Genomic DNA, 12,101 nt, shown 5'->3' with positions numbered 1-12,101 from the left:
GCCTGGACTACCATTATAATCTCTTACCTGGGATCTCTGTTTTCCCTCTTGTTTCACACTATAGTTTATTTTTTCAGCCTCAGTAATATTTTGAAAACCCAAATCAGATTGTTTGTCTTCTCTGTGTAATCCTTCAGTAGTTTCCTATCAGAATAAAATCCAAAATGTCATGTTGGATTACAAAGTGATCTGCCTGACTCTCTAACCATGTTCTATATGACTCCCCAACCCATCTCCCTGTTCTCTTTCCCCTCCAGCTGTACTGGCTGCCTGCTTGCCTAATCTTCAAGTGTTAAGTTTATTCTCCCTCGTGGAACCTTTTACATTAGCTGTTTTGTCTACCTAGAACTCTTCTCTCTCTTGTCTTTGCATGGCTTGGTTCTTATTTGGGCTTCCACTTAACTGTGTCTTCCTCACAGAGACCTTCCCTGACCTCTCAGTCATGTCCCGCCCCTTTGCATTTCATAGCACCTATCACTATAATAACACAATTTGTTTATTGTCTGCCTCCCTCCTAATTAGAATATAAGCTCCTTGGGTCCAGTAAGTGAAGGGGATTAAGAGTGCATTTACCTTGATGAACACTGAGCAATAATATAGAATTGTTGAATTACTGTACATCAGAAACTAATGTAACACTCTATGTTAACCAAACTGGAATAAAAAAAACCAAAACCTTAAAACTCTGGTCACTCCCTCTCCTAACTTACATGTTCATTGTTCTGTATTTTAGTTCAGCCTTGAGTCTTAATCCCCAAATGAATTATTGTTATTATTAACTGCATTATTTTATACCAAAATAAATAAAAGGAATATAAGCTCATTAGGGAGCAGGGACATCATCTGTCTTGCCTGGCACAGAGTAGATGTTTGTTAAGTATTTGTTGAACAAGTGACTCAGTCTGTCTCAGAATATTGGAAGTTGCTCTTACTAATAAAAAGCCACTCCTCCCCCAGCACCTTTCTAAATGCTTCTCTAATTTCATTCATAGAAATTTGAGAGGAAATTCTATTTGTAAAAATGTATGTACCTTATGGTAAGAATCCTACAGGTGTTAGCATTTCATTATCAAATTTTCTTCATTAACAAGGATTCAGTTTTTAGCCAGAAATATTACACTTTTCCCCCCCAAAATTGTGATTTTGCTCTCAATAATGTAAATGTATTTGGGGATTAACTGCAAAATCATCCTGCAATAGGAAACTGCTTCAAGTGTGGTAAGAAAGAAAAAGGAAATTTTTCCAGCTGAGTAAAATTTAGTTGAAGGAGGATGGGGGGAGGGGGGAGAATGTAAAATAATGGGTTTAAGTATTAGAGATTTGTTTGCTTTTAATAAGTTAAACTCTGTAGTAGCCTTGCACATTTCATTTATCTATTTATTTTCCTTTTAATAAGTATTATCCCCTAGAAGAAGTGCTCACAGCTGAATATTTACTGGAAGAATTTAGACCTGACTTAATAGAGATGGTTCTCGACAAACTCAGACCAGAAAATGTCCGGTGAGTCACTCTATAGATTTTACTGCTATGTACTATATTTTCAATAATGGTTAGAAGCTGAAAATTTGGAACTGTGAATAAATCGCTTTTAAACTTGTTATGGAGCATGATTAAAGTAGAAAGAATAGTATAGTGAAGCAATACCAAACATCAGCAAATCGAAACATGACCAGCCTTTGTTATCTTCAAACACTGCTCCTCACTCATTTTTCCTCCACTCTAGATTATTTTTAGGAAGGACCTCTAAAACATGAAGACTTTTAATTTATTATTTATTTATTTATTTTAAAGATTTTATTTACTTATTTGACAAAGGGATCACAAGTAGGCAGGTGGGGGGCCGGTGGGGAAGCAGGCTCTTCGCTAAGCAGAGAGCTGGATGTGGGGCTCCGTCCCAGGACCCTGAGATCATGACCTGAGCCGAAGGCAGAGGCTTAACCCACTGAGCCACCCAGGCACCCCAAAACCATGAAGAGTTTTTTTTTGAAAAAATGAAGCAAGGGGTGCCTGGGTAGCTCAGTCGGTTGGGCTTCTGACTCCTGATTTTGGCTCAGGTTCTGACCTCAGGGTCCTGGGATTGAGCCTGCATCAGGCTTCATGCGCAGAAGGGAGTCTGTTGAGGATTCTTCCCCATCTCTCTCTCTTTCTCATTCTCCCACTCATTCCCTCTCTCTCAAATAAATAAGCATTTTTTAAAAAAACCATAATCATAATTTCATTATCATGATTAAAATGTAGTAATAGATCATCTTAACCTGACTTCATCCCAACTCAAATCACTGTACATATCTGGCTTCATAAACAAGTGAGGACACCCTCCTTTTTCTTAAGTGGAAGTAAGGATTACAGTCTCAAAAGCCGCCTCACTCACCAGTGATTAACCAGGAGATGAAAAGTTGGAGGAGCTCTCACAGTAACAAAGGTGTTCTTATTAGAGGAGGTTCAGCCCTACAGAGCTTATGAACTATCCTATGATATTTCTGCCTCAAAATTGAATTTCATCCATGTTTTCCAAAGTGAAATAATACCAGAAATATATTTAAGGGGCACATATTTTGCATTTTTTATTTTTCTCCTCTGTTAAGCACGTATTTCCAAAATTCTCCTGGGAACATGGAGATTGAGTAAATATGTTTTTTGGAACAGTCATTTTATGAATAAAATCAACAATCTGGTTGAAGATTTTGAAGAAGAAAAATCCTTCTGATCGAACTGTTCCATCAATGTCTTTTTCCTAGTTACCATCGTTTGCATTTTTCCAGACATGTACTGGCAACAAACGATGGGAAAATTAAAAGAAATATTATTGGTTGGGCGCCTGGGTGGCTCAGTGGGTTAAGCCTCTGCCTTCAGCTCAGGTCATGATCCCAGGGTCCTGGGATCGAGCCCCGCATCGGGCTCTCTGCTCACCAGGGAGTCTGCTTCCCCCCTCTCTCTCTGTCTGCCTCTCTGCCTACTTGTAATCTCCATCTGTCAAATAAATAAATAAAATCTTAAAAAAAAAAGAAATATTATTGGTAGTTGTATAATGTGATAAATATGATAAAATGACATAGAACTCATTCTGTGTACACATTCTATCAAATACAGTTTTCCTAGTTTGGGTATTTTACTCTAATTAATGTAAGATGTAACCATTGAGGGAACTGGGTGAAGAGTACATGGAACCTCCCTGTATTATTTTTGTAACTTCTGTGAATTTGTAATTATTTCAGACTTGAAAGAAAAAGTATTTACAATAGCAACAAAAATGTAAAATAGCTAGGAATGAATTTAATCAAAGATAAGCAAGACTTCATCATACAAAACTACGAAACAGTGCTGAAAGAAGTTAAAGACCTTGTTAGGAGACTTGCTATTAAATTTTTTCCAGTCTGATTCAGAAGCTCTGTGTAATCACAATAAAAATCCTAGTAGCCTTTTCTCCTTTCAATAATTGGTAAATTGATTCCAAAATACCTATGGGCATACAAAGGACCTGGATTATCCATACACCCTTTTTTTTTTTTTTTTAAGATTTATTTATTTTAGATTGAGAGCAGATGTGGGGCAGGGGGAAGGGCATCAGGAGAGAGACAGGGAGCCCAACTGGGGACCTGAACCCAGGATCCTGAGATAATGACTTGAGCTGAAACCAAAAGTCAGATGCTGAACCAACTGAGACACCTATGTGCCCAGCCCTAACATCCTTGAACATAAAAACAAAAGTTGGAGAACTCAAGCTACTGGATTTGAAGGCTAACTATAAATCTATGTTAATTAAGACATTGTGCATTGGCCTGAGGATCAAAAAGAAATCATTAGCATAGAACAGAGTCCAGAAATAGGCCCACACATACATGCTCAGAGGATTTTTGTTGTTGTTGTGGTAAACACATGAAATTTACAGTTTTAACCATTTCTAGGTTTACAATTCAGTATTATGTTCATATTGTTAAATATATTCATATTGTGCAGCAGCTCTCCAGAACTTTTTCACCTTGTAAAACTGAAACTGTGCCCATTGACCAACAAGTCCTCTTTTCTCCCTCCTACCGTCTCCTGGTAACCACCATTCTGTTTTGTTTTCATGAATTTGACTACTTATTACATAATATCAGTGAACTCATACAATATATCTTTGTTTCACTTAACATAATGTCTATTAGATTCATCTGTGTTGTACTATATGACAGAATTTTCGTTTTTTTTTTTTAAAGTTTTTATTTATTTATTTGACAGATCACAAGCAGGCAAGGGAGGTAGGCGGCAGAGAGAGAGAGGAGGAAGCAGGCTCCCCGCTGAGCAGGGAGCCCGATGCGGGGCTCGATCCCAGGACCCTGGGATCATGACCTGAGCCGAAGGCAGAGGCTTAACCCACTGAGCCACCCAGGCACCCCCAGGATTTCCGTTTTGCCAAGTTAAATCTACAAATATGGCTATAAGGTCTTGGTTACATGCCCTGCTTAAATCATAAGTAAATCTTTGCTTAGGAGTTCTTGCTGAATCCATGCAGGTCCTAGGATACTGTGTTCTTGTCTAAATGTTTGGTAGCCTGATAGTTCACTAGAATTTTATGAGAGGTCAGTGCCTATGGCTTATGCTTTTTTAGGCTCCACTCCTTTCCCTTTCTGAAAATTAGAACATTTGTCCATCTCCATCTTCTGCCTCTTCTTTCATCCTCTGGTATTTCTTTCTTTCTTTCTTTCTTTTTTTTTTTTTTAAGATTTTATTTATTTGTCAGAGAAAGACATAGCGAGAGAGGGAACGCAAGCAGGGGAGTGGGAGAGGGAGAAGCAGGCTCCTTGCTGAGCAGGGAGCCCGATGCAGGGCTTGATTCTAGGACCCTGGGATCATGACCCGAGCCAAAGGCAGATGCTTAACGACTGAGTCAACTCAGGTGCCTCACCTCCAGTATTTTTAAAAGGTGGTGGGCAGTGATTCTTCTGGGATTTGTTAGTTGCCTAAGTATCAGAGATCTGCACTGGAGATGTGAATTCATTTGAATTACTTGGCTGGTTCACTCATTAATCCTGGCCCGAGTTTTGACCACCTTTTTTCTGTTGTTTGGTCCACCTTTGCAGTTTAAAGACCCATGTTTTTTCTTTTTTCTTAAAGATTTTATTTATTTATTTGAGGGAGAGAGTGTGCACAAGCAGCAGGAGGGGCAGAGAGAGAGGGTGAAGCAGGCTCCTCTCTGAGCAGAGAGCCCAACGTGGGCCTCAGTCCCAGTACCTGGGGTCATGACCTGAGCTGAAGGCAATTGCTTAATGGACTGAGCCACGCAGGCACCCCAACCCATGTGTTTTCTAAAAACAATATAAATAAGATGTTATTAGTCCTGTCATCTGCCAGCCTAAGACCAGTGTATCACATTTTGCTTTAGGTCTTATGTCCTGTTGGATTATGAGGTCCTTCCAGGTAAGAACTGTGTTTTTTTCAGATTCAAGTTACCAAGGGTTCAAAAAAAAGGTGGTTGACTTCTCTAAGCCTTTAGCCTAACCTTTCTTGATTCCTTCTTTCTTTAAGAAACCCCTTTAAAAAGTGTTTTTTTAGCATGTTTCACGAACCTCAATTTCTTCAGCACTGTAGCCTTCCTATTACAATTCTTTAAGGCTTTGGGTCTCATCAATAAATTTTTTTTTGTACTTTTTTTCTTCTTTGAGGCATGTTTTTTGGAAATAGGATTTGATATCATGATACAGTAGAATTCTTCCGGTGGAAGGATAGAATTCATCTACTTAGAATCCTTATTTAAAAAGTAATGAAACCGAAGCTCAGAGGCTTGCCTAATTTAGATCTTAACTGTGATTTTGGCAAGATCTCAAAGAAAATGAGTCAGAGTATGGACCAGAATCCAAGTTTCTGATGGCCAGATCTGTACTCTCTGTACTAATTCTGTTTGAATTCATCACAGTTACCTGTGAAGCCTCTCCTCATTCTTGGATGTCTTTCTTTGCTCTCTCAGGAATTATTTGCCAAAGTCTCATGAGAATCATGTCTGGGGAGCCATATTCCTGATTGTCTATAGTCAGGATGTTTCTTGTTTCTGAAAGAGTCCTGTCCAGCCATAACAGCTGTTCATTTCCTCTGAACATTTCTGAATGGCTGACTTGAAGTTGGTAGTGGGCATTCATTCTAGCCCACTGCTGTAAGTTTCACTGTAAGTTCACTGCTGTAAGTTTCAGTTTGAAAAGAAAAGTTCTTTTCTCTCCTTTTTCTAAGGACCATATAGTACCATATCAGCAGCCAATTCTTTGTGGATAGAATTAAAGAATAGCCTGGGTGGCTCAGTGGGTTAAGCCTCTGCCTTCCACTCAGGTCACGGTCTCGGGGTCCTGGGATTGAGCCCCGTGTTGGGCTCTCTGCTCAGCAGGGGGCCTGCTCCCTCTCCAACCCCCTGCCTGCCTCTCTGTCCACTTGTGATCCCTCTCTTTCCCTGTCAAATAAATAAGTAAAATCTTAAAAAAAAAAAAAAAAAGCATTGTCACATACACACACTTAAAAAACTCGTCAAGACTATTTTTTTTAATAATTTTTTTGTCAAGACTATTTTTAAGCATAATTACATTTCCAGCAGATAGTCTAAGGATGCAGCAGTCTCTGTGCTAGTTTCTCTCAGCTTCCTGCAGTTAAATATTTTGCAGCTCTCCATGGCATACTTAGATTACTGTGCTTTCTCTTCTTTTTCTCCTAACTTAAGTCTCTTACACTTTTATACTCTGGTTTGTAGATTTTGGTGTAAGTTTGATAAGTATATGCTGTTTCTCTTTTGTTATTCCTCTTGCTTACCTTTATTTATTTATTTAAGATTTTTTTATTTATTTACTTGACACAGAGAGGTCACAAGTAGGCAGAGAAGCAGGCAAAGGGGAAGGGGGAAGCAGGCTCCCTGCTGAGCAGAGAGCCCAATTCGGGGCTTGATCCCAGGACCCTGAGATCATGACCTGAGCCAGAGGCTTAACTGACTGAGCCACCCAGGCACCCCTATTACTTATTTATTTATTTATTTATTTATATTAACATATAATGTATTATTAGCCCCAGGGGTACAGGTCTGCGCCCTGTAATTTATTTTTACATTGTCTTTCACTGTATGTTTCAGTTCTAAATTCTTCAGTGGTACACTAATTCTTGTTTTGCAAACATAGCCCTCTTTGTTAGGCCAGTATTTGATGTTTGCCTTGTTTGAGGGAACTGTTCATCTATTTCATACTTACTTGCTTAGAGTAACATTTCAAATGTTACCCATCCACTTTACTTTGGCAGACAGCTGTCTAAATCCCTTAGGATTGTACCTGGCCAGTCCCCCTTTATGTCCCCCTTTGTAACCTGGGCATTACTGCGCAGCTGCCAGTGTCTGTTGCATTTTGTGTCGGAAGTCATCCTCCAAAGCCTCTGGCAGTTGTCCCCGAGCTTTTTCACTTTCTCTCAGGACAGAGTTGAAAGTGCTCTTGTTGCAGGGGCTGTGTCCACTCCCAAATGAATGCTTCATGAATGTTTATGAATTGTCATCAATCTCTTGTACATTGTTCTGATGCGTGGGCTGTCATTCAGGGAGACCAAAGCCACCAGTATAACAAGCTTGTCCAAAATCGGGCACCTTGTGGAAGAGAATATGGTAATACCATCTATCTACCAAGTTATTTTACTTCCTAACACAATTTTCAGAGTTCTCCTTGAGACTTAGCGCATTCATTTTTTTAGGAAGTCAGCAAGAGTAGAAGCACTTTCTTGGGCTGAGTCTTAGGTCTTAGCAGGTTCTCCCATGTATTGAAAGAAAGTCCTTAACAAACATTACGTGTCCTTCATGTGGCCATGTGAGTTCTATATGCACCCTTTATATACCCCTCAAAAGGAATTCTCAAAATGCCAACATGAACACTTCTTCTGGACACAGTAACAGAACTCTTCCATCCATTAAGCCCTATGATTCCTCCCTGGGTATGGAATATATTCTTATTCAGCAATGTTTTTTTTTTTTTTTTAAAGATTTTATTTATTTATTTGTCAGAGAGAGAGAGAGAGAGCAAGAGCGAGCATAGGCAGAGTGGCAGCAGAGTCAGAGGGAGAAGCAGGCTCCCTGCAGAGCAAGGAGCCCGATGTGGGACTCGATCCCAGGACTCTGGGATCATGACCTGAGCCGAAGGCAGCTGCTTATCCAATTGAGCCACCCAGGCGTCCCAGCATGTTTTTTTTTTTTTTAATTTTTAAAAGATTATTTATTTATTTGACAGAGATCCCAAGTAGGCAGAGGGGCAGGAAGAGAGAGAGAGGGAGAAGCAGGCTCCCTGCTGAGCAGAGAACATGATGTGGGGCTCGATCCCAGAACCTGGGATCATGACTTGAGCTGAAGGCAGGGGCTTTAACCCACTGAGCCACCCAGGAGCTCCTCAGCACGTTTTTCGAACTGGTAGTGGTCAGAGGCAGCTAGGCCAGATCAGGAATACCATCAGCTGGGAGATCTGTCAGCCATACTCACAGAGAGGTTAGTCAGATTGCTTTTATCTACCCTACAACAGGCAGTAGGACTAAGTCCAGCTAGCCAGGTAGAGTATTTTGTCTAGAATAAATAAGAAATAGACAGTGGTTCTGATGGTCAGGCACTGAAGTTGTGAAGGTCCAGTGACGAGTAGGAACACATTGAAAATGGATGGGTATTCAGTAAAGGGGAGTTTTCATTGCAAGTAGTGGGCTTTCAGCTGCAAGACGGACATTCAGAGGCTAGAATCAAACCTCTGAGAGGATGGATCAGAACAAGTGGGAGAAGATACAGGCCTTGTTACTTGAATTGTGATGTAAGGGAGAAGTGGGATCAGGGACAGGACTGACCTCGGGGCAAGGCATCAAGCTATTGGCCTAAAGCTTCTTTATCCACAAGATTCAAATAAGATTGGTCCCAGGCTGGCACTGAGTCTGCTGAGAGGATGGCAGTGATTCCCACTTTGATAATTACGAGGCAACAGAGGCAGAAATGTCCCTGATGATGCTGCAGGGGGAGGGGTTCTGCTGTGGTACTGAGCTGCTTTTGCTATGCTTCTCGTAATCTTCTGTTCACATATCTTTTGACATCATCTTATCTCTGCCCTCTCTCCCTGAACTTATTTTTCCTTCTGACTTTTTTTCTGGGCTGTTTCTGTCTTGCCCTCAATGAAAGATTTTAATAAACCAGAGCACAAGTGTTTCTTGGTCTTGTTTTCTTTACCTCTAGAAGCAAGAAGGCCAATGTACATGTACTAGATACAGTTGATGGTAGTCTCTGGCAGGAAAAAAACCACGGAGCACAAACTTAGCAAATAATAATAAAAGTATGTTTTTGTTTTTTGGATCTCTGGATGAGCCAATAAGGGTGTTTTGTTTTTGTTTTTGTTTTTGTTTTTGTTTTTCCCTCTTACTGTTTTTGTTAACCCTGGGCCTCAGCTGTTCCTGGGAAGGAGTACTTTGTTTTGCTTTTTTAAAGACTATTTTTCAACTGACTTGGTTCCATTTTTTCCCTAGCTACTCTTCTTTTAAAATTTTAGTCAGTAGTATTACCCACAAGATTCCTGCATGCAGTTTTTCACATTAAAAACGAAGGGCTCTAGCCAAAGGGTAATAGAGACCGTGATCAGAGGCCTCTATACTTGATTGCCTGTTTTGATTAAGCATTATTGGATTTACTGGGTCTTAGCATGCTCTTGGATATTATGTAGGTTTTCATGATTCAGGTTTTATAAATGCATATATATAACATGGGTTTATAGTGTTTGTTTGTTTGTTTCTACTTTCCTTTAGGGTTGCAATAGTTTCCAAGTCCTTTGAAGGAAAAACTGACCGCACAGAAGAGTGGTACGGAACCCAGTACAAGCAAGAAGCTATACCAGATGAAGTCATTAAGGTAGGGTTCGCTCATCTGTGAATAAACTTGATGTGTAAGGGACACACAAGAGCATGAGCTTTCCACATCAGCCAACTCACAGCCCAGAGTATGGAGAGTGATGGCCCACGGCTCTCTGTACTGTCCTGAGCAAAATGAACAAGGAGATGGAGAACTAGAGCTGAGATTTTTGCATTAAGAAATGGCACTATGGCCACCTTCTCTTGTGTCTGTTAGATCAGCAGGGCTGAAAGCAGACTCCCAGCTTCATGCACTCAGAGATCACTGAAGTCCAAAGTACACAGAGGAGGAAAACAGGCAAGAAGAGATGAAGGAGAGAGCATGAAAGACAGATAACAAGGGCTCCAGAGGCCTTATGGTCATTCTGTGTATACAGGTGGGAACGGACTCTGGATTCACACTGTCTTCACTTTAGGAGATGCTATATTGTATGCTATATGTATTTAGGAGATGCTATATTGTTGTCTTGTTGCTCTTTTTTCTATGTAAGGGAGTTAAAATTTGCTTCAAACAGGCGTGTTTAGATAGTATGTTACCCCATTCGTCAGTAGTCCAGATTTTGTTTTTGAATCTTTTCTACTTGTCTAGTGTTTTTTCCTTTTCTGGTTTTCATTGTCATTGTATCTTTGAGATTGTGTCCTTTATTCATGGGAAGACACCAGAAAGCCTTGCTCTGACTAGATTATACTTAAACTTGAGTAATGGACATTTCTTTTTCTTTTTTAAATGATTTTATTTATTTGGCAGAGAGAGATATCACAAGTAGGCAGAGAGGCAGGCAGAGGGGGAGGGGGAATCAGGCTCCCTGCTAAGCAAGGAGCCTGATGTGGGGCTACATCCCAAGACCCTGGGATCATGACCGGAGCTGAGGGCCGAGGCTCAACCCACTGAGCCACCCAGGTGCCCAGTAACAGACATTTCTTAAGTGTACCTGTGTAATACAGAAAAAAAAAAAAAATAGTTTAAGAAAGTCATTGCTGGGGGCGCCTGGGTGGCTCAATGGGTTAAAGCCTCTGCCTTCTGCTCAGGTCATGATCCCAGCCTCCTGGGATTGGCTTCCTCCTCCCTCTCTCTCTGCCTGCCTCTCTACCTACTTAGGATCTCTATCTGTCAAATAAGATAAATAAAATCTTTAAAAAAAAAAAAAAGAAAATCATTACTGGTACTTCTCTGACATGTTCACAACATAGGATGAGATCACTGGAGCCACTTTGTGTGGAAAAATACTCATTTAGCTAAACAATGAGGAATGCTGATCTCCCATGAAGTAATCCATAAAACAGAAGAGAACCTCTAGTCACCAAACTCTGATAACAAACGTACCTCAAATTTTTAAAAAAGGATTTTGTTTATTTATTTATTTATTTGAGAGTGTGCAAGTGGAGTGAGGGGCAAGGGGAGGGGAGGGAAAGAACATGACATGAGTTCGATCTCTTGACCCTGAGATCATGACCTGAGTCTAAACCCAAGAGTTGGATGCTTAACTGACTGAGCCACCCAGGCGCTGCCTGAATGGGAATTTTTTAAAAACAAATTTACCTGGGGGATGCCTGGCTGGCTCAGTTGGTAGAGCCCAAGATTTTTTATCTCAGGCTCGTGAGTTCAGGCCCCATGTTGGGTGTAGAGCTTACTTAATTTTAAAAACAAAACAACCCAAATTTGTCTGGGAGTTTAGCAGTGAAACGATTTACTACGTGTTTCCCAGCCCCCACTGATTCAGCCATTTGGGAGATTTAAGCTGCTGCTCATAAACAATATGGCCAACATCCCCACTATCTTAGTGCCAAAAAACATAAACTCAGGGACCAAAATAGAACTGCAGAAACTACAAGGCTGTGCTAGTTCATCTGGAGAACAAATTACTGAACCCAGGATTATTGGCACTTGGTGGCTTTTTTTTTTTTTTTTAAATAATGAAGTCTTATAATAAGAGTCCAACAATCACTAACCTGTGATCTGTCCCATTGAGCTTTCAGAACTAGCCCGTTGAGCATATCCAACCTACAGGTTGTATCCACCCTGTTGCACAATCCAGGCTTAAGACTCTGCCTTGTTCTTGACCTTGTGCTTGAATTACTGGTTCACTTGGAAGTTCATATGGTCATCTAAGAACAGTTGTGGACCAGGCCCTAAGGAGCAGTACTGAAACTTAGTAGTTTTCAGGCTACGCGTAAAAATAACCTAGTGTAGCTGGAAGTTTTATTCTTCTGTAAATGACCTATTGTCTACCAATTGCAGGAATATA

General features: G+C 40.4%; 1 protein-coding gene across 3 annotated transcripts in view; it reads left to right on the top strand.

Moving 5' to 3' along the window:
- The window catches only part of IDE (insulin degrading enzyme), a 129,671-nt gene that overhangs the window by 82,655 nt on the left and 34,915 nt on the right, over positions 1–12,101 (top strand). For all 3 annotated transcript variants that reach the window (XM_059398143.1, XM_059398145.1, XM_059398142.1), the window contains exons 11-12: positions 1,397–1,500; positions 9,754–9,856. In XM_059398143.1, the coding sequence (XP_059254126.1) occupies positions 1,397–1,500; positions 9,754–9,856 (207 nt within the window). The remainder of the gene's footprint in view (positions 1–1,396; positions 1,501–9,753; positions 9,857–12,101) is intronic.

The sequence above is a fragment of the Mustela nigripes genome, chromosome 4 (assembly GCF_022355385.1).
Source record: "Mustela nigripes isolate SB6536 chromosome 4, MUSNIG.SB6536, whole genome shotgun sequence".
NCBI lineage: Eukaryota > Metazoa > Chordata > Mammalia > Carnivora > Mustelidae > Mustela > Mustela nigripes.
This window is presented reverse-complemented; position numbering and strand designations above follow the sequence as displayed.